This window comes from Diprion similis, chromosome 12 (assembly GCF_021155765.1).
Source record: "Diprion similis isolate iyDipSimi1 chromosome 12, iyDipSimi1.1, whole genome shotgun sequence".
Classification (NCBI taxonomy): Eukaryota; Metazoa; Arthropoda; class Insecta; order Hymenoptera; family Diprionidae; genus Diprion; species Diprion similis.
Window position 1 is genome coordinate 15,535,216 of NC_060116.1, and position 27,257 is coordinate 15,562,472.

General features: G+C 41.8%; 2 protein-coding genes and 1 long non-coding RNA gene across 7 annotated transcripts in view; 2 read left to right on the forward strand and 1 right to left on the reverse strand.

Annotated features, from left to right (window-relative positions):
• On the reverse strand, positions 1 to 27,113 carry LOC124413452 (prominin-1-A). 3 transcript variants are annotated; one of them, XM_046894038.1, is made up of 18 exons: positions 27,102 to 27,113; positions 12,719 to 12,857; positions 11,739 to 12,137; positions 11,613 to 11,668; positions 11,371 to 11,546; positions 10,747 to 10,934; positions 9,835 to 9,930; positions 8,564 to 8,766; positions 5,843 to 5,978; positions 3,539 to 3,709; positions 2,888 to 2,987; positions 2,016 to 2,210; positions 1,609 to 1,828; positions 1,247 to 1,546; positions 1,005 to 1,163; positions 754 to 884; positions 619 to 669; positions 1 to 174 (listed from the first exon to the last, which is right to left on the reverse strand). In XM_046894038.1, the coding sequence occupies exons 2-18, from the start codon at positions 12,732 to 12,734 to the stop codon at positions 150 to 152; spliced, it is 2,622 nt and encodes an 873-aa protein (XP_046749994.1). In that variant the 5' UTR covers positions 12,735 to 12,857; positions 27,102 to 27,113; the 3' UTR covers positions 1 to 149. The 3 variants fall into 3 exon arrangements, with proteins under 3 accessions (XP_046749994.1, XP_046749993.1, XP_046749995.1); XM_046894037.1 differs by having other exon boundaries at positions 1,609 to 1,831; XM_046894039.1 differs by lacking the exon at positions 9,835 to 9,930 and having other exon boundaries at positions 1,609 to 1,831.
• LOC124413459 lies at positions 1,090 to 2,814 on the forward strand. The gene is made up of 3 exons (XR_006929875.1): positions 1,090 to 1,227; positions 1,301 to 1,589; positions 2,804 to 2,814. It is a non-coding gene; the product is annotated as an uncharacterized LOC124413459 (long non-coding RNA).
• Positions 2,891 to 27,257, forward strand: part of LOC124413456 (trace amine-associated receptor 9) — a 78,368-nt gene continuing 54,001 nt past the window's right edge. For all 3 annotated transcript variants that reach the window (XM_046894046.1, XM_046894044.1, XM_046894045.1), the window contains exon 1: positions 2,891 to 3,007. The gene's annotated coding sequence lies outside the window, so the exon portion shown is untranslated. The remainder of the gene's footprint in view (positions 3,008 to 27,257) is intronic.

The following is a 27,257-nucleotide window of genomic DNA, read 5'->3' on the forward strand; positions in this document are numbered from 1 at the left end:
GGATTGGCATAAAATTTTATTAAAGATGTTAGTCTTGTCATAAAACCACATGTATACAGTGTATAATAACTATATTTATTCTAGATGTCTGCTACGCAAGACTGCTTATCGAGGAGAAATTTTCTCGTATAATATATGCTCCACCATGATCACCATCCGTCAGAGGGTGGCGTCCTGAAAGGAATATTTCATGTTAAGGCTTGTCGTTCGTATAATTAGTTTTCAAAGTTTTCTTTTTAAACCACAGAAACGGTTAGTCAACGACAAGCACAGGGTATTGTGTGCAGAAAGAGAGGAAAGGAAAGAAAAAGGAGGAGAAAAAGAAAAATTGAAAAAGTCGGGGTGGCAGTAATAGTCTCAGATTGAATAACGTTTCCCACTGGGTATCAATCATCTTCTTCTGACGGGCTATAAATCGAACGTTATACACACACAGGGGGGGGGGGGGGGGTAAGGTTATCAATTAGCGTCAGGACGTTTGACGCAAGGCAAAGAGATTGGACGCAGACGAGGCATTACGTCGTGAAGAATATATTCGGCCGCTTAGCCTCCGCCGACGTATTAAACGTAATCGAACACTAGCATCGATATGAATTATATATATGTATGTATACTCACTCCGGAGTGCGCCAAGTTTCTCGATCCATAGTTATGGTGTCTGGACTCTCCCTGCAGGACGTAGGAAAAACAGTGTTCATTTAAAGACGACCACACTAGAATTCACTTACAGAAATACCAACGAGTCATACTCACATCCTGGAGGGCAACAGTACCGTTTCCTTCTTCAAGTCTTCCGGCTTGTACACAGATGCGAGTAGATGGGCAATGGGAGTGCTCACCATTAGCACCAAGGCACAAAGTACAGTGGCAAACCAAAATCCATTCTGCAAAAAGATGAGTGGAAATTGATATTCAAGTGAAAATGTAGAACAGAATCTGAGGAAAGATCAGTTACTGCAGAAACTAATTCATTCCATGATACTTTTTTTTTCAGGACGTCTTACCAGGGGACCCATCACGTGATGACACAGGAGAAGGCGTACTCCGTTGATGACGTCCCAGAGTGGGCGACATCGAGCAACTCCTGTACCCATCTCCGCCAGGACGTGAACTCTCCACTGGTCCAGGTAGCTGCCGATCCTGTCGACGTACGCTTTGGTCTTCTGCGCTAGGCACGATTGGGCATAAAGAAAGAGTGAGAAAATTTCACCTATCGAGTCGAATGTGGTACGTGGTTTTAACTGACCATTTGCGCGATTTTTTCACCCTGGTTATCGATGTAGTACTGGATCGTTTTAAGATGCGATATCGACTGATTGACTTGCCGCTGAAGCGGCTGGAGCTGCAACTCCAAAGTGGTCAGTTGGTATACCAAATCCTCGTGCATTTTCATCAAGGGTTTCACTTTGCGTTCCAGCAGACTTCGAGCTGTTGTTGCGATCGTGTCCAGGCTCCGAGCTGTGCTATGATCTCGAATTTGCCTCGCCACGTTGTCCAGCTGCTCGGACAACGCGCTGAGATCCTTGTTCAGGATTGGTCCTTGAATCTGGGAGTGAGCAAGTGGATTTGAATTTCGGGATCACGAAGAAGTGAATATTCGAAACTCACCCTCGTTCTGTGCTCCGTCAGATTCGACCCCGAGGCATACAGGAGATTCTGCAGTCTGACCTGCAGGTTAGGCGTAAGTATTCTTAATCCTTTTAGATCGACCTTGAGCTTGTGCATTGCTTTGGCCAGTCCAGGCCAGGTCCAGTGGGCAGTGAGGTGTTCCAAAGTCGTGGAACCGCCGAGGTGATAGACGGGATAGGCAGCCTGGTTTTGTTCGCATCTGCTATTGGAAGACAGAGAAAGAGGAGAACTGGGACACCTTTCAATGGGCAAGAATCAGTTGGGCGTCGGCTGCTTCACACAGTCGAGCCTTGGTGCCTAATTAGCGAGTCAAGGGTGTCTGGTACTTAGATTCTAATGGGGTTCAAAGTGGGCGTTAATGATGGTCAGAAGTGGACCCCTTTTACCTTAGTAATTCCTTGAGAGGGACTCCCAAGGGTTTTTCTAAGAAACCCCGAGTTTCTAGAAGCGCCTCGACCGTCCGATACTCTGGGTCGTGGAGTGGTCGGCAGAGGAGCATCTCCGTATGAGTTGTGAGTGTGAGATCCGCCAGGATGACCGCCCACAAACCAATGGAGACGATGCAGCTCAGGATAACAGCACTGCAATCGAATTCGGATGCGGTATAAAAACTTTCACGACTATTGTATACAGTTGAGGAGTTAAGTAAGATACGGAAGTAAAAAAGGATAATAAGGTACTTTGCAAGCTGGAAAATGTTCCATCTTTTGTATTTTACAAAAAGTTTAAGTAATGGTAAGCAACGTCGATTGCTGGTTGAGTTGAGATGGATATCTCGGTACAATGGGTTATACCTACATGTATGTACACTTGTTGAAGTTAGCTCAGCAGCGAGCAGCAAGAGAGGAAAATGATATTCGAAACAGAGTGAGAGAGATAGAAAGACGGAGGAAAGGAGGAAAGGAAGAAAGGCAACGAGATCCTCAAGTGCGGCGTTAGTACTCCTGGTATAGTGAAAGTACCGAGATGTGTGTAATCTCCCGAGAGATTTGCAGCTTTCATAAAACGATGCCTCGAAACGACCACCGGGATACGGAACTATGGCGAGTTGACCAGAGTTTAAAGACACTCGTGTGATTCGAGTTGGACAAGATGAAAGGAAGGATGCAACTTCGTTAGTGCAACAACTGCTTTCACGTCATACCTGTGATAACAACTTCACAACACAACGTAGCTTGCAAATTCAAGACTGGTTGTCTACTTGTCTCGATAACAGAAGCTGGATGGACTTGACTTCTTACTAACTTATCTCACTTACCTCAGCAAAGTGGGTCGCACCTTGTCTTCCGTGGCTCCACATCGACAACACAGAGCGGAGAGAAGCAGAATCCAGACGATGAAAACAGCCAAAACAGTACCTGCAAATTTTGAGATATGGGTAAGTGTGGTTAAGAATGGGTTTCTATATTCATCCTGATACTGAGAGATGATCCTTTTGCGTCGAAGTAAAATTAAATGGAGAGTCACTCGGGTTGAATTACCCTTGAAAGTCAAATTCTACGGCAAAGTCAAACTCTGGTAGCGTCTTCGAGGCGTGCTGTCTATTATAAATGGTGTAAGCGTATATACATAACTAGTTGACACGAGGCGCGAACTTCACGAGATGGAAAATAATTAAGTCAGAGCCACCTTGAGCTGGGGGAGTGGATTGAACACCCAAATTTGATTCAGCGCCCCGCGTGTATAAACCGAGATTCGAAAATTGAAAAACTTTTACCTCCGTCTTGATCCTCTGTCTTTTATACTTTGATAGAAATCGTCCTGGTATGAACATTGATTCACGGTCCGGAATAATAACACCGCGAATAAATTATGAAAAATTTCTTGTCTTATAATACGAAGTCAAGTCACCAGGTTGCACCGACTTCACGCTGAGCACTCACTGAATTCAACATGAAAACTTACTTACCGATGCCGATCAGCCATCGAGTTTGCTCGAAGGTGGCCAGGTGAGGAACCACTTCGTTGATCACTCTTCTAGCCGTTTCTAGGTGTTTCGAAAGCTCGGTAGTGCTGGTGTCCAAACCCCGAGCCTCCTCGGTCACTCTACTTCGGGCGTTGCTTATTTCGCGTCGAATCGCTGCAATTCCAACAAATTTTTATTTTTCTTGGTTTCTGCCTACGATCAGTGGGGAACAAAAGTATTGAACCAGACGAAAAGTCTGTCAAGTGCAGATGTGCGTGGATCAGGTTTAACGGTTTGAAACTGTAAAGAAAAGTTACAACGAAGCTGAAACAGAAATATAGGGAAAAAAAGAGAGAGAGAAAGGTAGATGAACAGGTGGAAACATTCGGGGAGTAGCGGAAGATGAGGATCCTGACAGGACAGCTACTTGTATGACAGAAGATGTTAGAGCAGACAGGACACGTTGTCAACATGGGATTTTCGTGGCATCAATCACCCTCGTCCGTAGCTCGATCCCGTCCACTCCGATCCTCCCCTTCATCGCGGCTCGACTCACCCTCGGGGGAAACGTCGCAGGATGCATTGTTCGGTTCACATGTTCGATAATTAAAAGGCCAACTTCGGTAAGCCGGAAAATCGAGGCTTTGGAACTAAATTAGCGAAGGTGGTAGAGGACCCCGGTTAAACACGAGCTCATCGTCGAATGCTCCATTCGTGAAATTAGCCTCACAGGTGTGGTAGCCCTCCTGTATAAAAACCCTCTCAACTTGGGTGGAAATTCGTACCCTCAAGTTTTTTCTTCTGGAAATTTAGGGGATTTTTTTCCTAAGGGGGTACAAGAGTAATCGATGGGAAAACAGAATTGCAATTTTGTTTCTTTTTTGTATCATAAGATGTGTATATTTCACACTCGGTTAGTGGTGGCGTAGAATTTTGCTAATCTTGCAGATCCCTGGCCGAAAATTTTTTCACCATGCCAACTCTCAGGCCATTTGAATTCTCGCAGACATATCTATTCTGCAGTTTGACACGGTGAGCCAGCGTGCGTGTGATATTGAAAAGTCAAGCTTGCAGACTACGGAGTCGGCTAGACTAGCAAAAAATTACAAAGATTATCGGCTCTGAGTATAGGAGAAACTTAGGGGGGGGGGGGGGGTGTGGATGAACGGATGAGCCATCGGATGGATGGATAGAGTTTGAAAGTATTTGTGAAGGGGGGTGAGCGAACCGGGGCGAACCATGCAATTGTCAGAAAATTAATATCGACTCATTGAACCTGAAAGCAATGAAAATGCTATGTCATCTCCGCGTTCTCATACACCGTCAAAATTCACGGAGGGATATAAAGCGAAAAATTTAATGTATCACTCACTCTACGCAGACTCCTGACCCACTTTCAGCATAATCACGATCTTATATCGTGCATGTATGTACAATGCTCGCGTACCTTTTAGGTATATACAACGTAATTCGTGGAACCGACGTAGGTGGGATGTGACTAATTGACCCATTACGCTTACTTTCCAAGGAACGCATATATCTCAATTACGTGTTCTTTGCCGTTGGTTGTTGACTAATCAACAACCCGCGAGTGCATTACGACCCCCAAAAATTACCGGACGTAATTTTCAAGACTAATAAAAATCGAACGAAAATTCATTTCCATCAGGTTTCATGGCTTCACTAGATCAAATTGTGACACTCTAATCGTAATATTCGATTTGAGAACATCAGTAGATTTTTAGCTTTTAAAATTTTTACTCATTTATAAGCTTGAAACAATAATCCCAAAGCTTTGGTGCTCGATGAATAAATATCATAGTAATCAAAAAATTTAATTCCGTTTATCCTCCATCGTCATTTTCATCGCGAGATGTTACTTTGTCGGAGAAACGTTTCTATGCAACCAGAAACAGGGTAACTCCGAGTCGCAGGTGGGATTTGGCGGTGCAGGGCCGAGAAGCGATAGGGATAATTTCTCAGCCTATCGAAATTGGCTGGCGGCGGCATATCAGCCACACGCGCGTGTCAAGTGGCGTTTGAAACACGTGTGATAGTACGAAACGACGAGGGATCATTTCTCATCGCATCTGTGTAGCACCAGATGTTACCCGGATACCTAACCACCGCGAAACTCGCGCCTCTTCGCCAAGCACCACGAAAATATGTCGTTGATTTATCGCGCAACGATGCGATCGACTCTTCCCTATACCGTCACTAAGAGACTTATGGAATAAAAAAGAAAAAACGACAACAAAAAAACAAATAAAAGCAAACTGAGAACTTTTCGAAAACTGAAAAACTTACCGTTACGTGCGTCCAAAGTAGTTCGGGCCACGTGATGAGGCACGTAGAGATATTCGCCTCGAGCTTGACGCCCGGATTCCGTCAAATTTTCTCTTCCGGTTCCCCGCAGCCGGAGGAGCCGCTCGTCCTTCAGGAGCTGAAAAGTCAAACGACCTTTATCAGAGCCCGTTTCGTAACTGCGGAGGAAATTCGGCCGCGCACTGCAGAGAAGCGATATGTCACCGCGACTCGAATTTCACGTGCGGTTTCACCGCTAACCGCTTTCCTGAAGGGCGGAAGGCAGTTAGAGGAACCGTGGAGAGTCGGGAAGAGGGAAATTCATCTTTTGCGGTGCGCTTCCATCGACGAACGGCGAATACCTGCAGACGGATATTGGCTAACAGATGTTCAATTTCACCTAACTTTATTTCCTACACTAGGAGTCCGTTTGCTCGCGTCTCGTTCCACTCGTTCGATTGTGGTAACGCCACGCGAATCGCATCACGGAATTTTCTTGGCTCGATCGCAAAGGAGATTCGCGAATTGCTTATGCTCTCTCAAACCGTGAATATACGTCTAATTTATGCGCTTTCAGACGGATATTTGCTCGTCAGGGTTGTAATCTAGCAATGCTTGGGTATGTACGAGATCTTGAGACGTCGCCTCCTTTCCGCACCACTTTTCTCGATTAGCTATACGCAATCATCCTGGTAACTAGAAATCAGAATATCAGATTATTGATCGTCACAATCAGCCTCTAGACACGCAAATATTTACTCAGGCTGGAATCAGGAGTCTAACAATTATGTCTACTAAGCTAAAAGCAGCGTGGAATGGAATGGAATGGGATGGAAAGGAATGAATGGGAAGGGATAGAATTTCATGGTCTGGGATAGCAGCGTCTCATATGCATATACGGCCTCCTTTTACGCGCGTTTTATTCTGTTTTCAACCGCCAAAAAACATTTCAAGACACGAGTTGCGTGTGTCTTCAACTTACATCTTGATACAAGAAATAACCACACTCGTTATTTCCGGAAGGGTCGGTTTTTCACGGAAAACTGTTCCTGGAAAAGATTGAGACCAACGGATGACGTATTTCCAGTACAGTTTGAACCACGTTTCTTTTTTTTTTATCCTAACGTTCTCAGCGGTGATATTTATTCATGTTAACCTGTAAAAAACTCGTCAGCATTTGCAAAGAAAAATTGCTACTTGAACCATGACGTACGTTGCAGAAGGAGAGACAAAGCGGTGAGATCAACGGGTTAGATATGCTGGCCCGTGATGCTTGAGTACAGTTTTGTTTGTCTTATTCTACACGTCTGAAACTTTCAACCCAAGTTTAACTTTACATCGCTATGTGACTCCGGCTTCGTAGAGGTCTTTTGTCAAAACATTTGCCGAGGGTTTTGCTCACGTACCTCATACTGGCAAACATAACATTCTCGAGAGCAATTAATAATGTTAGGACTAATCGTTAAGTTGGTCCCACTAAGAAGCCGTCTAATTATGTGGAATTGGAGGCGAATCTTTGAGGAGTATGAATTATAAGAGAAGTGGAAGGTGGTTGAAGACCATTTCAAACCAGACCAAAAAACGTTTTGAACCCTTTTCCAAATCTTCTGATCTGCTGTGAGTTCAACTGATGGAACAAATTTCGCACAGCGACCTGCAGACGCGGTCTTATAATTGGAAGTTATACTTTTTGGCCCGATTCCCATCGCCTGTAGTCGGCTGCCGTCCGAGTCTCAGATTTCCTCCCTTATTCAGTCGTTCCATCGCTCGTGAATGCGCAGGTCGCAGCGGTGGCCGTAAAAGATATTATAAAAATCTTGGAAAAAGATTGCAGAGTAAAACCAGCCCTTCTTTCCTTCTCCAGCTCCGATCACACGCGCTTACTCAGCTCGAGCTAGCCGGCTCGGCTCAGCTTAAATTTCTCACCGTTTCATTCTCTGGGGCTTTGAATTGTCATCGATTTTTCAACCCGCGCGAAATCCCGCTCGCATGACATTAACCGGGTCACCGTCTCATCTGCGTTCCTACCGTGCGAAGAAAATTTAGAGTTTTAAGTCAAAGAAGAAAAAATTGCACCTCATTAGCCTTCAAGTTTCGCTGTATCTTAAGAGGTAATAATTTCCAGACGACATAAGGTCTTGCACTTTACTTCTACAAAGACATTCTCACGAGTAGCTGTAACCAGTGTTTAAATATTTCTTTACATGACCTGGTAATTCCTAGACAAACTCATCCAATTATGTAACGGCTTCATGGAGATGCTTTTTACAAGTCCAACATCCATTTTACAAAACCCTTCAAGTATACTTATTGTCGACACGCAGATTACATCATGTAATGAATCCATGTGACCCGGAAGGTTTGAAAATGACTCTAAATTTCTCCTCCTATCTTCAGGGTGCAATTTTTCCGTCCAATTGAGGTAACGCGCAGGGTGCAAGGTGTCGGGTGAAATTTACTAGGTCCGCAGAATTTAAACTCGAGAAGGTGCAGCTTGCCTCTCTAGCGGCGACAATTGGACGCTCTACTTCGCAAGAAGATTTATCGCCTCGGTATGAGTATAGATCCGACCGCGAAGAACAAAGGACTTAAAAATTTCATGGTTCACGGTGGGTTTCTAAATCGCCTGGATCTTGACGGTGTCGAGTAAGAATAATCGCGACGCCGAAACGTCTCTCCGTCTTAATTAGGGGATGGAAAGGGTCGTTATCGTGGTCTTCTCACTCGGTCCAGTCTGATAGCCAGGTGCAATCCTGAGGGGTCGAGGGTGGCGCAAAGGGGTCGATCAGGCGGTGGACATCCCCTCGCAGCTGTTTCCAGTTGTCGACGAAGTTCGCCAGCTTCTCGACCCACTTCTTCTCCAGACGTTCGCGCCTTCTCCGTGGCTTTGAAGAGGGTCTCGGCACGGGACGAAAGTTCCGTCGTGGCTGTACAGAGGCAGATGTGAAATCAGACAGTGACGGGGAATTGCAGACGTGACGGTTACAGATAGGAGAGAAAACTCGAACCGTATGCCTTGGAACCTTGCATTATACAACCGGAAGCAGTTTTGTTTGAGAACACGCGAAGATAAATGTATCTCAGGTTTTGAACACTAGTAAGTGGATACTTGTTTCTCAATTCAGAAAAACTTTTTGAAAGTGCAGTTATTTTCATTTTGTTGAAACATAATTTTCGAAAAGAAAAAACTAGAAACCCGGTGAGTATCTAATCTAATAAAAGGAAACGAGAAAAAAAAAACTACTCAGGACGAAGTTACGAAATTGCGCGAAGTTTCACGTTGATGGATTTTTCGCTTCATCGTAAACTTCTCCTTGAGGATTGGCTTATCGCAGACTCGTCCAGGTTCCAGGCTCAAGTGAAGCCTCGGTCTGCTCACGTCGCGCAAAGGCGAACTTGGGCGCCAACTGACACGGTAACACTTAGTAAAGGAGAGAGAGAGGACGTTGAAGTTCTTAACTGAAAACTAACTAAATTAGTGTAGACATTGCTTGGAGACCTCTCTCCTCCCCTCTCCTTTCCTCTCTGTGGTTGGTTGCTCCTGGCCTACCGATATCGATGGTAGACACCTCTTTGAGCTTTGGAACCACGCGGTGATGCCTCAATTACCGAAGTAGCTAATGGCTTCTACGGAACCTCATAACACGTCTTGTAAACTCTTTGATCTCGCTGTGTTTCATAGAAAATTATAAACCTGAGTAACTCGAACGGATAGGCCTCGTGTTTCTTAAAACGTAAATCCGAAGTTTTGGCTCGAAGCTTTTTACACCGCACCCGGATGAAGTTTTACCCGGTTCGTATAACAGTTCCTCAATTTTTATGCAGCTTCCTTCCTATAGTTGTTCGACACTTTGTTTCCTTTTTTCAAACACTGCTCCAGCACTCAGGGATCGTTGGATGGTGTCGTTAAAGTGCCTCCGTTCGAAATCCTCGGTACGAACTCACTTCTCCAACTTCGTATACGGGGTATGGCAAAAAAATTGCATCGCACTCACCGTTTGCAACGTCCAGAAGAGCGTCCAAGGCAACGTCGAGGCCCGTCTGCGCTGAGAGTTCTTCTTGGACCGGCTTCCCAAGAAGTTCTTCGACGTCTGCGAACCAACGAAAAAGCAACAGCTCGTTCAGAAAACTACCAGCATGAAACTTAGGAGCACGTTTCACATCCGATCCAATTAAACTTTTGCAAGCCGTGTTATCGGCTGGCACTAATCGCAGGGTGACTATGATCAGATTTTTTTTCTATATATATCCATGTATATATTTTTCCAAGGTGAAAAATGATGGCACAGCGGAGGTGAGACAACCTTTCTCCATTAAAGACCAAAATTTTCCCAAATTCCCGCAATTCGCAGCCTAATTTAATTCATAAATAGAATCTGGCGGGTCGAGCCTTTGTATCGAATGTACGAGGGGCACCCTTGAACCCCCGAAAGCCTTGAGCCCTCCTCTCGTATTCGTCGCACGCACTGGGCTCGGCGATGACGTAATAGAATGGTAAACAGGTCCAGAGTCAGCAGGTTCCTTTTCGAAAATTGTATCGAAGCAGGGACACACATGAGGGGGAAGTTGAAACCCAGGGTTCTTAAAAAGCTGAATTTTTATTAGTCGTTCGTATTTTTTTCCATCCCTTCGAAATCCGCACTGAGACATGTTAAACTCGTAATTGCGGTTCTCGTTTCCCTCTCACGCCGTGCGATGTACGAAATACAAATGGCCATAATGATCGACGAAACGTTTTCAACCCTATCACTCCTATCGACGCCCATTTCCTCATTCCAAGTCTTGGAAAGAATAACTCAGGGTGTTTTGGAAATTTTTCTTATTCAACAAGTATCTCAAAGAATTTACTGTTTATGGCCAGACAGATAAAGGGAACTGAAATAGAATTGAAAGATTTTTAAACTCACTGTCCAAGTCGGCGAGGACTGCCTCACTCGCGACGTCGAGACTCCTGGTGAGAGTCATCCTAAGCTGGGTGGTTGTGCCGGTGTGATAATGGCCGAGGTCTTCGAGAGCGGTTTGCATGGTGGCGGGTATCTTCTCAACGGCAGCGCCGGCGGTCTCGTTGCAAGCCATCATCGTGAGCATCCCAGACCTGCACCGAGAGCAATTCGGAGGGTAATATATACGTACGTGCATTTGGTGCCGTGCAGGGTTTGCCAGGGAGTGGAAAGTTTTCGGAAGCTTTGGTGCTCGTCTAACTTCGGTAGCTTAACGCAAACTGAGCAGCACGTCGGGGTCGTCGACGAGGACTTCTCGCTAGTATTCAGATGCGGAATCGCTTGAGCCGTTTCCAGGCTCCGCTCTCTTTGTCTGTCGGGACGCAACGTCGAGTCTCGTTGTAATTTCCGTTACACAGAGAGAAAGCGACACCCAGCCACATCTCCGTGAAGAGGGAAATCGACTATAAATTATCGGGTAAGAGGGACTACGTAGCTTTTCTTTGGCTTTGAGCAACGACTCAAAATAAACTCAATCGATCAGTCACGAATTTGCGTTGGATAGGTGTTATTAACGAATCAGCTAGCTACCCTAAAACGGAAACACAGACACCGAGTAGAAAGGACAGGATTCCGGGATGCTGCGAGGGCTCGGAGTCCAAGTGCGTCGGTCTACAGGTCAGCCAGATCTCAGTGGCGGGAATCACGGTGGCTAGAAGACAGCAGATGCCAACCAGTGCCAGAAATCCAAGCTCGATGTTGGCCGACTGAAAGATGAAATGCAAACGAGTTAGTATTTCGCTTAGGAATAGCCAAGGGAGCTGGGGACTCACCTGAGAAACGAGTTTGGACACGGTGAGTCCGTCGCTGAAAACGTCTCTGAGTAGACCTGGAATTAAGATATCTGCAATTATGACTGTAAAAAGTTTGGAGACCTGTTCAAGGTGCGTTTGGATTACCGATCGGCACGTCGTTCGGCTGAACCATCGAGAGGAAGCCTCTCAAAAAGTCGAAGACAAATATTCCTTCGTCAAGATGAAGGGACGCCATTTTATACCGATCATCCGGAGACGTTTTCGGAAATTTGAGTTTCGGTATACGTTCCCAGTCCTTCGGTACATCCAAAGTCTTCAAGTGGGACACGTTTGTGTTGTCCTTCGTATCGTCGGACAGAGTTTCCTCTGGAATTGAATCCTCGCTTTCCTCGTTCTCCAATTGAAGGTCCAATTCGATCGTCAGGTTGCGTGGTAGTACGTCGAAATTGTCAGTGGTCGAACAATTATTGGAAGTTATTAAATCGAGCTCGTTTGTATCCTGCGATGCGGAAGACTTTAACGACCCGATAATTACGATGATCACTGAAAAATTTATACACGTCAAAAGATAAGGTATATATATATATACATATATATGGTAGCTACGGAACAGCCTGTAATGGTGAAGTAATAAACTGGTCTTCCGGGTAATCTTCGCTTGGATTATATATGTAATGGGTATTGGAGAATTGCTTTTCCCCAACCAGATAAAGTAACAACCTAAATGAAAAATGTTGCACCCGGTTAAATCGTTTCATCCGTTTTACTCGCAGTAAAAGAAGAGTTAAAAAAAAGAGTAATAAGTCAGCAGTAAAGTGCACCGCGAATCAGAAATTTATAAATCAAATCGCTTCCTCTTTTCCCGTAAACTTTCAGGGAAGATGGGATGGAGCGGGAAGAGAGGGGGAAGAACTTGTTGCCGGAAGTGACTTTATTTATTTCATTCGTAATAAGCTCGACCCTTTTCGCCCGGTGGGTGAGTTTGAAACGAGATCATTCACACGAGATGGAATCGAGGGCGCGGTGGAATATCAATGCACGCATCGAATCCTCGGGCTGTTGGGGTGACTTTTGTACATTGAAAGGAGTGTTTCTAGCGTATAATTAATGGGATTATCCAGTGCCTCGGAAGAGCAGCATCCCGTCCGGCGGTTTCGGTCCGAAGCGAACTTATCGGCGAGCGGAAAACCCGCATTAGTTGTAAAATAAACGACGATGAAAAAGCGTAACGCGGGTTCCGTTCCATCCGACGATGGGCAGCGACTGTCTCGCGCCCAGCGTTTCCGCAATGGCTTCGTCGAAGCCGTAGAACTCGCGGGTGTTGTCGAACCCTAGCCCAGGGTTTGGTTGGGTTGCCTATGCCTGCGACAAACGGGAGTAAATAGGTTACGTATCTCATGTATAAGGAACACTCTCGAGCTAGGGACGAACGGAGGGCCGAAGTAAATTGAAGCCCCGAGCCTCGTTCATTCATATCGAACTTATTGACCGCGTTTAATCCGTCATATTGCTAACCTATCGAAATCTCCCCAACCCACAGTAATTGTCTTATAGGCGTAATGAGCGGCTCCGCAGTTGGTATTTGCACAAACTATACCGAACCATCAACCTTCGTTACTTCCAATCGCTCGACAATACGTACTTACATCGAATCAGATTTGTCCTGATGATTGATTTCCGGGACAAATCTGCATTCTATGAAAATGATCGAGATATATGGACCGAAAACAAGGTAATCTTCGTACTGCGTACCTGCTCTTGAGAATGTGAATCAGTAGCAAGTATATCACAGGAGAAAATCAGTGAGGCATCAGTGAAAAGTAGTCACTGAATCGTTAGTATACATTAGACTGTATAAAAAAAATTGACTATTTTTTTTTTTTGAAAAATATACTGAAAATATTGTTCGGGATAACGAAAAATGGCGCCTGTTAAAATGGGAGCTCTTAATTTTAATACTAAGAAGTGCCTCATCGCGATTTTCTACTTTTCATAAGAATAACATGGCAAAAATGGTTCTTGCTCCTTGCGATTTTTATAACTAGATAACGACGCGTCGTACGGAAAATTCATAAACATGTTTTTGTAGGAAATTGAACGTTCTACAAAAAAGGTCTCTTGTCATTTTACGATAAATCTACTCCTTCAAAAATTATTTGAGGTCCTTTGTTGATGTTTGACCTCAAATAATTTTTGAAAGAATAGATTTATTGTAAAATGACAAGAGACTTTTTTTGTAGAACGTTCAATTTCCTACAAAAACATGTTTATGAATTTTCTATGCGACGCGTCGTTATCTAGTTATAAAAATCGCAAGGAGCAAGAACCATTTTTGCCATGTTATTCTTATGGAAAGTAGAAAATCGCGACGAGGCACCTCTAAATATCAATATTAAAATCTGAAATTTTTATGGTATTTTTTTTCGTCATATTGAACAATATTTTCAGTACAACATTAAAAAAAAATAGTCAATTTTTTTGATACAGTCTAGTATACATATTTTGCACTGGTTTCTTGCAGTGGGATACTTGTAACTGGGAATAAGTAAATTTTCACTGATTCAAATACAGTTCATATTAATGTTTTTTGCAATTCAGCAATTCCTTTCGCCAAATTCAATGGAATGGACGATATTTCATGGTTATAATAGAGGATCTTGTTCTCTTGAAACCGCGGAGTGAACAGTCGAGTGTTTAAAAGTTTATGTTTCTCCACATTGGTACAATGAAAGCACGCGTTATACACATACCTATCCATGAAGAGCATCGAGGATACACCAAGACACAGAATGGGCTGTTGAAGAGGAGCGAGAGAAATGGATGGGAGGATGAGAATATCGCGCCAAGTTTATACGGCGAGTGTAAGAGAGAGAGAGAGAGATAGAGAGCCTCAACTCCAAGGAAGGAGCATGGAACCAAGGATCTTGACTGCAAATGAAAATTTCCTCCGTTTTTCTCTCTCTCTCTCATTCTTTCTTTTTCTCTTTCTTGAGAACGGTTATGGTTTGAACGAATAAATCGCACGCTCATTCGCTGTTTTATAATGTTCATTTCACTGCTTACATCGCGTGCATTTCTCCTACTCTTTTGTTGCATATCCATTGTTGGTAAGAGAACGATACAGTCTGGACTGTGTGCACAGACGTAAAATGAAAACAGCGTTACTTCCCGCAGGAACAGCGGGAGCTCGGAGGCTGCGGTGAAGAAGAGAAATAAGTGGTCCGTCCCTTTTGTGAGTATTTTGAACATTTTTTTCCTCAACCTGCAGTAAATTTCCAAAATTTTTTCAAAGCAAATTAGTAACTATAATCAATCCTTTGGTTAAAGTTTGTAAGAATTTTTTTTTAACTATTGTAGTTTCACTTTATTCGTTGTAACGATCAATTCTCCGGCACTTGGTGCAGGAATCTATTCCGGAAGTCGAAAGAGAGCGAGGGAGGGGGGGTGGGGAGCAGACGGAGAGTGAAAGGGTGGTTAACGGATGCTGCGGTGAGCCACTTTGCCAGACCAAAGGAACGGGCCGAAGGCCACAGCCAGCTCTCTTTGGGATTCAAGAGGAAAAATAATTCCCAGAGTCTGGAAGCGTATCTGGAGCCCACATAATGTATCGTATCTCTATAAACCAGGGAGTGACTTATCGTTGGCACTATTCTCGGCCATTCCCGATACATATAATACATGTACAATATACGAGTACATGTATACATTATACGAATAACACGGAACGCGTCGAAACTCGATATTCGAAAACTCTTTTAAGAGGATATCCCTTATACGACTTGTGATATTTCTCAGGCAAGAATCTTCCGCATCGAACGATCAACTCCGCGTATAAATATATGTATATCCATATGGATGATATGCCAACGTGTATTACTGCACGCGCACCTTACGATCACCATGAGATGGCTGCGGTTTTATTGGCAATAGTCGATATTCGCAGCGGAAGTATCCAACAGCGATATTTTTTAACGTAGAAACGATTTTGGATCGAGTTTTAAAGCTTCCGATTTTTCTTTCTTTCTGAAAAGAAATTTTTTTTTTTTCCCAACCTTATATCCAAGTTTTTTGAAAGTAATTGAGCGTAAAAGTGTGCAATAGCATTAATCAGCATGAATTATTTCAAGAATATTTCTAAATGTTTGTAAAACGCAACGGTTGAAGCACTTTTTTCATCTTCAAGCAGCACAAAGTAGTCGAAAATATGAGTGTAAATTAGCCAGGCTACATAATTATTACATTAATCTGAGCAAAGGAACTCCGTTTTTTTTTTTTTTTTTTTTTTTTGTCCATTTCACTCGCGCCTTGGGAAGGTATAATAACAATAATTGTTAAGGGAATTTTAACATTGAGCTAATTTGCAAGGAAGTTACGTATTTGGCTAATTGCCCTGTAGGTGAAGGGAGTTTAACATTCTTTAGTTAATTGTAATACTTTGACGTAGCGGAGCAGTAAAAAGCTTGATGTTCTTCAAGGCTCTCTCTCTCTCTCTCACTCTGTATCTTTCACTTTATCACTCTTCGTCTCTTTCTGCCAAACGAGAATCCGGCGCTATTATTCGGCTTCCAAGTTTCTTCCGAGTTACGGAATTCCTTCCGGAGGCAAAATACTCGGGTCTCCGTACACAATATTATTTAGCCAACAGCAGGCAGAGTGACATTTAGGCTACCCTTCGTCTTACGGTCCAAGTAGACATATCTTGTAGGAGAAGGTGAGGCAAAGTGGGCACCTTAAAATTTTCGATATCTCAAAAAATTTAGGGGCAAAGTGGGCCCCCCTGAAATTTTTTGCATAACCAAGGGGTAAAAGTAACCACCTGAACTTTGTTATTAAGTATGAATTATCCGGAAATTATTTACTCGAGTAATTGCACACCTTATAACGCGAAAAGTTTCAAATTGTGCTTTACTCTCAACTCGTCAAAAGTTAAATAATTTTTTTAATCATCTAAAAAGCTAGATAATAATTTAACACAATTGTTTATATGAAAACTAAATATTTTATTCTGATTTTATGTATTATTTTCTTAAGAGGCCCACTTTGTCTCACCCTCCAATAATTTGACACAATTTGGTCTGTTTGCGCACTTTTTCAATCCGCTCTGGCAGTCTACGAGTAAAATAAGATGCAAGTAGAATGCAATCTCCGATATTTGCCGGGATGAGAGAGTAAGACTAAGACTTGATTGCGATTTGCGGATGTAAATTTACGGTTTATTTTTTACTCCATATACACAAATCTATAAGAAGAAGAAGAAGAAGAAAAAAAAAAAAAAAAAAAGTAGAGAGAGAAAAACTCGACTTTTCTGATCATGGAAAAAAAATTCACAGAGCTTGACAATTGTCTCGATATTATTATATGTGTATATATCTACATCGATGAGGATGCTGATCAGTCTGTGCAGCAGCTATACGCAGCCAAGGGATGTGAGAAATCACTCGGGAAATTCTTTCAGCAGGTGAATTATCGGCTGCGTTATGATTGAGGTTCAACTCCGCGTCAGAGGGAATAACATTGTCCCGATCTGGAAGTACGTAACAGGAATATATTTCATTCCGAGATTTTTCGTAAAAATATTCAATTTTCGTTGCAGGCGTTTGAGGGCAACAGAAGGAGAGAAAAAGCCTTGCGATCCCTGTACAGAGTCAATTTCTTTCCGCAGGATTCAGACTACGCGATCCTTGAGCCCTGAGAGCCACGTCCACATCGATTTGCGAAACGCCTGAAGGTGTCAAGAAGACAGAGCTCCGGGTATTGTACCTATAAGCTTGTCAGCAGGCTCTGCCTTATCGGAAAGAAGATTATCCGCGATCCGTGCATTATCAGCCAGCCAGCAGTCTGAAAAGCCCGCTTCGTCGTATCCAGCTCGGTTATTCATTCGACGAGTGAGATTATAAGTGGAGTTTTTTTTTTTTTTTTTTTTTTTCCACTAAGATCTCGTTTTATTTATTTATTTGTTTGTTTATTTATTTATTTTTTTTTTTGTTTGCTCCTCTTTTCTCGAAAAGGTATCTAATTATTACCTCCAGGCTGAATCCTATATATAAGCAGGTGTACCCACGTATTTCTTCAATTTCCCAAAAGCATCCTTGAAAATATTTTTCACCTTCAGACAGGTAAACAATGGAGATCTTGTACATTCAATGCTCGTTCTTTTCACGTCGATACGCGAGGGGCGTTGTATTATTATATTATTAAATATAAGATAAAATGAGACCCTTTGATACATCTATTCATAGAATCTCTTCGGGGTGAAATGAAAATCCAGACGTTAAATTTAAACCGGAGTGAGAGAAGAGACGTCTGGTTCGCGAGGCCCCGAAGAGATCTGCTCCGCCACTTGAAACCTGAATTCAGGATCACGTACCGAACAACGATCAATTCAGTGCCAAAAAATGTTACTCGAAATTTTCACCACGCTTCGGTTTTAGGATCAGATCCATCGTTTTTAATAAGAATTCATATTTTTAACCGTTAATTTAACTCACAATTTCTATTTCGCAATATCAAATTCTGCTTTCATTAGATTTATTATGAGATTATTACATTTTAGAGTAAAATCAACAATGAATTTATTATATTCTTACCAATTTCGAAGTAATCGAAATCGAAGCATCGTAATCCGAGCTGCTATTTTTTTTTCTTTTTTTTTTTGTAATATAATTCCAGTATTTTCTAACTTGCGAATATTACGATAATACCATAAATACTCTATGCGTAAATATCTCATAATGAAATTGGCAAAAAGTGTGGGTTTTCGCCAAACAACTTTCCTAATTCCAGAGGGGCGATCGACGAGAGGAATGCGAGTACTCGGGTCGTTCAGCAGCGATGGATGGCGTTGATCGAGCGTTGGACTTTATCAGAAGAGTCTGATCTTCGGCTGTCGACGGCTAATCGTTCGATCATATATGGGGGTGACCACATTCCGTGGTCCTATTATTATCCCCCCGCCATAAACTCGAGGGATTAAATGTCTCGTGATAATCCCTGGCATAATATGCCGGAAATTCGGTGAAATTACGTTTTTCCCGTTTCCTTTTTTCAAACACCGTACGTTTCGCTGGTACACCTTGAAACGCGGTTCTGCAAATTCGAATCCTACTTCCCCCCGAAGTTGTTTCGAAAGCTACATCAAGTTTTATAATCCCAGAAGCACGGTTTACACGCGCTGCGGCAGCGGAAGCAAGACCGAAACGGCGATAATGTTAATTAAATTAGTTAATGCGGGTAGCCGGAGAGTTTCGAACGGATATAATTAATTCCGAGCCAAGTACCAAATTACGAGAGCTGATATACACTCGCTTCTGTCTCCGGCACCCGGTCAAGGTCGCCAGGGTCATCCCCTTCGGCAAAACCCCAACCGACGAGCACTTTCGACCAATTTTCCCCGCTTTGACGGGGTGAAATTCTCACTCGATTCAGTCGTGTGTCTGCCCTTGAATAATTCAGGAAAATACATTAATTAGCCCGTGATTTGTTGCCAACTTTTGTCCAGTCTGGGTAAAAATCAGCGTCGCAACAGGACTCATTCCTCGTATCTAAAAACTTTTTTCCTCCCATCAAATGGTCAGGTTCGGTTTAGACGTCTTCCCATTTCCCTCACGCTCGGTCACACGTGCCATTTTCCGGGCTTAACAGCTCACCAACTATCGACAAAATAATCCCTTGTTCTGCGGAGATGAATGTATATACAGTTTTGCCAGGATGATGGATCCAACTTCGGTTGGAACCGCCGCTGTGTAACTTCCGAGTCTCGCCCAACTTCCGAGCTGTGACGGGATCACCCTATAATTCTTTTCTTATTTTTTTTAAAATTTTTTTTCAAATTTGGCTTGTAGATTTTCAATAGAAAAATCAAGGCTACGCAGCAACATGTTAATCGCATTGAAACTGTGATTGTACTAGTTTGTTCGAAATCTATCGGTTGACACGAATTCGATAAGGGTAGAACGACGAACTTTGATCGATGGGCGAAAAAGTTTGATGAAACTTTTACAAGATGATTTCACTTCGGTTACAGAATTTATGAGACAGGCATTTTGAAATTTTACTGAAATTTTGTTATTTTTTTTTTTTTAATTTTCTGTTTTCGATGAGATAGAGATTTTGGTGAATCAGACGGTATCAATAATCAAGTCAGAATTGGGAGTAATTTTTGCTGAAAATAGTCTGCATTTTTTTTTGTTTTCAAACAGGTATCGTAAATTCTTTACAAACGATAGGAGATAAAACACGGTTTCATAAATCTGAAGTTTTTTCTATCGTGTTTCGTGAGTCTGAAAAATGTGAGTTTTTTAAGTATGAAATAAGGACAACGTGACCGAGCTTATATTTGTCCCATTTTTCAAATCCAACTCATAACGTAGGTACACGTGCTTCATGGAAGAATGAAATTTTCTTTTCAGTAATGTATACGTATAAGAAGATTGAACGATACGTTTTTTCTCCTCAAGACTCCCGATATCGGGACCGCGTGACACACGACGTCGTATAAATAAACATAACAAAACATACCCAGAAGGTATGCATCACGTGTCCTGTACATACACCGACATACATGTAACCCAGAATTCGGGTCCTTTTGTGTCCCTTCCAATCACTTGGAATATCAACAAACCCGGCGTGCGAAGGTCTCGAAGGTGCAGAATGAACGAGAAGCGGCAGGAAGAAGGTGAAAAAAACTGGGAGGAAGGGAGAAGAAGAAGAAGAAAATCTAAAGCAAGAAAACCGAGGACTCCTCACCTCAAGTGCTCTTCCAGAAAAATCTGACGAGATTACACGAAGATCGAGCAACGCTTCCTGCAATTATAAACTCCAACCAATCGAACCTGCGACCCCGTAAACACTTAATGGGATTCGAAAGGCCATTCGGCGATCGGGGCTCATCCCTATTCGGAGAATTCTACCGGCGGACGATATCGAGTCGATTCTAGGGAACAATCGGGATCTATGAGAAACACCCCCGTTAATCAACCTCCGCTTTTCCGGCGTGTCTTTGGGCCCAAAACGACATCCTTCCAGGGAGAGCCGCGGGCAGTGAGGAGTCGATCAGAGGGATACGAAATATTCGTTCCTGACCGCGCTTCCACACCGCCGCCAGTAGTTCAGTCAGTGCGCTGTCAGCCTTCGCACCGTCGCGACGTTCGCTCCTCACTCGGCAGCGACGCCTCGCAACGCGACGCGACGCGAAGTGCCGGATTAATTTCGGGGGCCGATCGGTGCTCTGCGGATTCTATAACTTTAACATCGTTCGCGAGTTCGGTGATCGAGTGCGCGACATCCTTTTTGCGTTCACTTTGTTTCGACGATTTTTTCAGGAAATAACTAAGTACTTCGCGTTTGTGAGTTGAAGAGTTGTAATATAGTGAGGATCGAAATTTTGGTTATTTAAAAGAAAGAGAGAGAGAGAGAGAGAGAGAAAGGAAAACATCGAGTTTCTTTCTTGAACTATTCAGTTCGACCAAGTTTACTACACGCAAAGTGCTTCTTGTTTGGTTTTCGTTGCTTTGGTTCGCTTATTTTTGTTTTGGTTTTCATTCTTTGGCTCGAAGGACCAGGAATCAGCCGATCCTCGTGTGTTGGGAGGTTTCAACGGATCTCTCATCGGCCTGCTCATCTCCAATACAGTTTTGGTGTTTGTACACAGGTTAGTACACGTGCTATTTATATAAAGTGTTTATTTACCGGAATGTACCTGCTAATTCACCGTGCAATACCTCGATTCTTGTTACATACAATTTCGACTCTGATGTTGTATCGCGTATCACAGTGCGCATTGGCTGTGGGCGCAATTTTAAAAGGTGTCGAATTACCCGTAGATATTGAATTCAGAATTTATACCCCCGTTTCGGGCTCGATGAAATTAAAGGGCGAGTCGAGGGGCGGAAATATACCGCAAACGGAATTTTAATGCCTGATGGAGGGATTTGACGGATGTTAATCATACGTTGATAACAATCCATTGATCGAGGTGTTACGGATGTTCTTTTCATCTCGCTAAACGATTACCCTTTTGTTTGTTTGTGTGTGTGTGTGTGTGTGTGTGTGTGTTGAATACTCGCGAATGAGGGATAATTTTTTACCGATACTCTCGGAACTTGTATTTCGTTTTGTGCTTTAATTTGCGTTCAACTCACTCACGGATTGTCAATAATCAATTGAAATTTTTTTAAATTGATACTGATAAATTTCAGAAAACTGTTCTAAAGTAAAAAAGATTCATTTTCAATGACTTTTTATCACGTTGACACTACTTACTTAAACCGTGTTTTTAAACAACCTCATACTGTGCAGAGCAACGCCAAGTCTGATGGAAGATTAAAAAGAACGAAGAATGGGTAAAAAAGGGGGAAAAAACTTAGTCTGGGAGAAAAAAATCGCTTCCAAATGGGGTCGCGTCACCTTCTTCTTATTCTCTTTCTTCATCTTCTTATTTTCATTCTCTTGTCTCGATTTTATCTCTGCAGCGTTACATAAATACTGAAGATTTCTTATCCCATTTTCAGTCGTGCATTATCGAGAATGAAATATTTGTTTGCACTTAAGGGTGACTTTCTGTTACATAGACGACCACTCTTTCGTTGCCTTTTCTCCGGTTACGCTTTGATTTGAGGTATTCCTGTCATCAATCAATATAAATCAACTTGCCAAATCGATTTATCTACGTATAATACGTACGGTTTTGTGCACCGGTCCGCGGAAGCGTAACGGAATAACACGAGATTAATAAATCCTCGGAGAAATTCTACTTATAAGATTTTATAGAAGAATTCAAGTAGAAAACTTTCTCCCTATTGCAGGTATAATAGCTTTGTATAATAACGAAGCAAGGAGTTAAGAAGAATAAGAGAGAATGCGCGAAAACTATTTTCAATCTCCATGGATTATCTATCCGCGATTAAATCGTCCTATTTTGTTAACACGGTCTCTGAGTTATTAGATCTTCTTCTTCTTCTTCTTCTTCTTCTTCTTCTTCTTCGTCGTCTTTTTCTTATCATCCTTGGCTCTCTGTCACTTTTCGCGTGATGGATGAACGTGCGGAAAAGCTTTTCCTCTACTCTCTTCTCCTATATACATATAATCGCTGGCACGTGTAATATATACATATATACTTCCGGAAGAAATTTCACGCAAGTAGATCTCGGAGAAATTTGAATTTCGAGATTACACCGTATGTTTCCACCTTTCATCCCTATTCATTCATAATTCCGTCCATGCGTATAAGAGATCCGATCTACCGTATAACGCACCCGTATAACGGGCTTTGAATTTCACGCTAACGGCACAGGTTATATATATACATAATAAGGTTTTATTTTTCTCTCAATTTTTTGGATTTTTTTTTCTTTTCTTTTTTTTTTTTTTTTTCTTTGAAACTCCAAATCGTTGTGTAGAGTATATTAAAAGGCTTTTTCTGCCCTTTTGTGATGTGCATGTACATGTATGAAAATTCCATTTGCAAACACTATATTATACCCACGAGAGTATGTACAGCGTATATAGATATTAAATTATGATGAGATTCATCTCACGGTCTTAACTTAACGCCCCGTTTGTTTTACGACTCGCTCGTTTTCACGCCGTGCGTACAAAAATCTCGAAAAGTTATTCGATAATCAGATATTACTGGCCTGGCTATTCTCTCCATACGATAATCCCGCTACATGTTTATAATTTAAATGAGGCAGTCCATCCCAAACCGACCAATGTCTGACCCTTTTATGTTGTTTCACCTTAAAACAAAAAAAGCACTCTGAATTTTTTGAAATTAAAAAAAAAAATCATCTCATTTACTTACGAGTTTTGAAAATGAGCAAATCGATAGCTCCAATTGAAAATTGTGAAAAATCCTGATTTATTTACCTAAATTTTTAAGCCTTGACCCAGAGTGAGCAGACGTTGGCTTCTAGTTTGTTTCGATTTTTTTTTTTTCGAGAACAACGTTGAATAATATGAGAAGCAAACGTTTGCCCTTCATCTTGGATAAGGGTTTAAAAATTTTGATAAACGAAGCAGGATTTTTCAGGTTTTTTAATTGCGGCTACCGATTTCCTCATTTTCAAAAATCTTAAGTAAATAGAATGATTTTCAAAAAATCTGAAAAACATCAGACCATCTTTTTTTTAAAATGAAACAGCATAAAAATTCACGCAGGCTCTAATCGGAAGGCGTCAGGGTCAGATTATGATTGTTTTGAGGTGAACTGCCTCAAATATATGTTAAATATTAAATTTAATTTAACACTATTTTGATTGAAAAATTTCATCGCGTATTCTACGTCTAACTGTTTCGGAAAGTTGCTACTCCGCGTTGGACCAAACACCGAACAAACTAACTGCGGCTGTCTGACCGAAGCAGGATTTCTCCATTTCACTTCTAACGCTCGTCTAGGAAACTGCACTCTTCAATTCATTGCCAACGAATCTCGACTATTTTCTTTCCCCGTTCTTTGAGCTGAAATGTTTTCTCTCAGTCTCAGTGATTTTTGCTCCGTCATTCGGCGTGTCGAATTATATTATTCTATACTATATATAGTGTGACGGAATTTATAGACAAACCTTGTACGAAAATCCCTTGGAAGTACTACTTAGGATACCGAATTTCAAGAGACGTGTTATTCTTGCAGTCACCTACGAAGCCGACGTCGCTGATGTTTATCCCTCGAAAAGAAAATGACCCGAGGCCTGGCGGTTTGGGGTCGGTAACGAAAATAGGTCCTGTATTTTCGCTATACTCGATCGGACGGTCACTGAAGTTGATCAAAGATCGACCTGCGTTCCGTCGACGTTACTTTGATGTCGTTTTATGCGGTTAAATTAACGACGAGGTGCGAGGTTTTTGGTCCCACGGTCGATCCTTCGTTTGGAAAAGTTTTTCCACGCGGTGAAAGCGATAATAAATTATTTTTAGTTTTATCTAATTTTTCTTCTCTTTAAATTTTGAAAATATCCATCAGGATTTTGTTATCTATTTTCTTTATACTTTTCTTGTCGATATACAGAGAGAAAAAAAGCGAGATGACATATATTTAGCGAGAAAGAGAGAGAGAGAGAGAGAGAAAAACGTAGTACTAGTGGAACACTACACGGGAAAGAGTAGGAAATGGGATGGGATGATTTTTACGAGCGTACGAAACAAATTAATGACTGAGACAATTGTCGGCGTGGCTTACGCCGGCTCTACGTCACTTCCTCTGCTCCAATCCCCGCCCAGCAAAGCTCTCGAAGGACGGACTCGAATTCTCTCCCCTTCGCGGATCGAAAATCAGACCGCTCAAGTCAACCCTCTGAAATTTACGTCCCTTTGATTTCACCCTCGTATTTCGTTGTAATAGCTGAATTTTTTTTTCTGAGTTGAAAAACAAGTTTATATGAGTAAAAATAATTGAAAACGATGTGAAAAATTCCAAACGATGATCACAATCGTTGTCGATGTTAGTCTTTGTCAAAGCTTTTCATCTATCTTCACAAAGGCTTGAAGAAAATTATGTAATTTGTTACATCTGACAGGCAATCGTCGTTTTTAAATTATTACACTCTGTTTGGTTCACGCTTTTTGAAACGGTAGTCGACCTTTTACCAAACCAGTTTCAAGACGCTGATTCTGAAGTTTCGCTTTGAAAAATTCGCCTGAGGCTGAGCAGCCCTTCAACGATAAAGATGCCCTGAATTAAAGCGCATAGACTGATGCTCCTTGGGGATAATAGGGAGCCAGGCTACAATGTATAGGATAAAGTTTTGCAATTGTCTATTATATACACGAAGAGACTTTTAATATCCATGTTTATTTTTATCTAATTATAATAAATAGGTTATGCATGTTTGCAAATTACTTTAATATTCGGTTAATCTTTCTTGTATGATTCAAGGATTAAAATTTGGTATTCGGACTGCAAGATAAAATTGGAACGTTTTTTTCGTATAGACTTTTAGAATTATGTTCAAGTACTTATTGAGAATATTAAAGTTTCATACATTTATTACAATTTATGTTGCTGAAAGTATACTCACTTTGACAGTTATTTTTGGAATACTTATTACTTATTCGTATTACTTTTTCACACTTTCAATTTTCCAACGGTAAATAGTACTGTTTTTACAGGTGCAATACTAACTCTCGTTCCCCAAGATTATAATTATTCATATAAAAATACTATAACCTTCTATTATTGTAGGAATGAATATCGCAGTATCTTGATTATTCCTAAATTCGTACGTTTTTTTGTTATTAGGGGTAAACAATAAAGCAAACATTCATACCAAAAGTCTCTTCGTGTATTTTCTGATTTTTGCACAGTCAATATTTTAGCATTGGCTCATCCCTCGAGTTGTTTAATTGTAGTTGAACGTTGTGCTGACCGAGCGAAACTGCAGCAACAATATTCACCTTGACACAACTGCATGGCTTGTCAATATTCCTCTTGACTCGCGCACTAAGCCAAGCTTTTGTTCCTACTCGCGAATTTGGAGCACGAGATCGGCGGTAAATCAAACTTCAAGAACGACGATGATTAACTGCAATGGAGGCTTATAGTTTATGCACCATTACGTCGAAACTGTCAAAAAGTTCAATTTCAGTTCAGTTCAACACACAACCTGCTCCAATCATTGGATCAAAATTCGCAACGTTAACGTAACGTTGAATTTTTGTGGATTTTGCCATTTAGAAACTTATATTTCGCGAATACACTGCCTACCTTGGGACTTGTTTTAAAGTTGCAAAATAAGTGATTTGAACTTGGTTGGAGTTAAAAATGTATCAAGATTAGAATATAGAAGGTGTCAACCATACAAAATTTTTAGAAACGCGAACATCCGTCTCCCAAAAATTTTTAAATGTATAAATCAAAAATATCGAGATTCAAAATTTTTAGAAGGGTCAAAATTCCGATGACATCATATTTTCACTTGCCATATTCAAGTCATTTTGACATTTCTACAGTTGAACTCTCTACGCATTGAAAGTCTGTTAAATATCGTAAATCTTGACGTCTTTGAAACTTGATATTGCGACCCTAATTCTATTCTCTGATTCTTCTCCCCTTTCACTTCCACCCATTTTTCTTTAAAAATTTGGCGACGTTATAATGTCAAAAAGCTCAATCCGCTCCAATCATCCCCTAAAATTTAACCAAGAAGAGGAATGAGACCGACTCTCACCCTGATATCAGACTTCCTCCCACAAAATTACGCGTCAGTTGTCTTGTTACATTTCAGCGAGCTTACAAGAACGTTTCAGACCCAGGAGCCCAAGAATTTCACATTCTTAATACAGGAATTTCGGGTTTGGTTTAATCCAGGCGGGTTTGGGCGGCCTGGCAAAGCGTGTAACAATGCAGTCCGGCGTACACGCGTCTATAATAGTCGGTCGAGTTTATCTCCGGGTCCCACCGAGGGTACGTGCAGATGTAATCGCATCGGTTGAACACGCCGCACCCGGTCTGCAGAGTTATCACTGTGGAAGCCAGGATTCTGGCACAGTAGTGAAAACGTTTCAAGATGCCACAGAGCACGCGTCCTTACCTTTCTCGCATTTTGATGAAAACAAGGCTCGTTATACTCTGCGGGGATTTTTTCTAAACTGAGTACGCAAAATTCAATTTTACGTACCGGAATGAGTGCGTAAAATAGCACATTCCCGCACTAGTGCAGAAACAATATC

What these genes read in the sequence shown, in the direction of transcription:
- LOC124413452 (XM_046894037.1), bottom strand. An exon ending in TCTTCTGGACGTTGCAAACG is followed by an intron (nt 8,767 to 9,834) that starts GTGAGTGCGATG and finishes GCCTCTGTACAG; the next exon opens with CCACGACGGAACTTTCGTCC. An exon ending in GTACTGTTGCCCTCCAGGAT is followed by an intron (nt 670 to 753) that starts GTGAGTATGACT and finishes TACGTCCTGCAG; the next exon opens with GGAGAGTCCAGACACCATAA.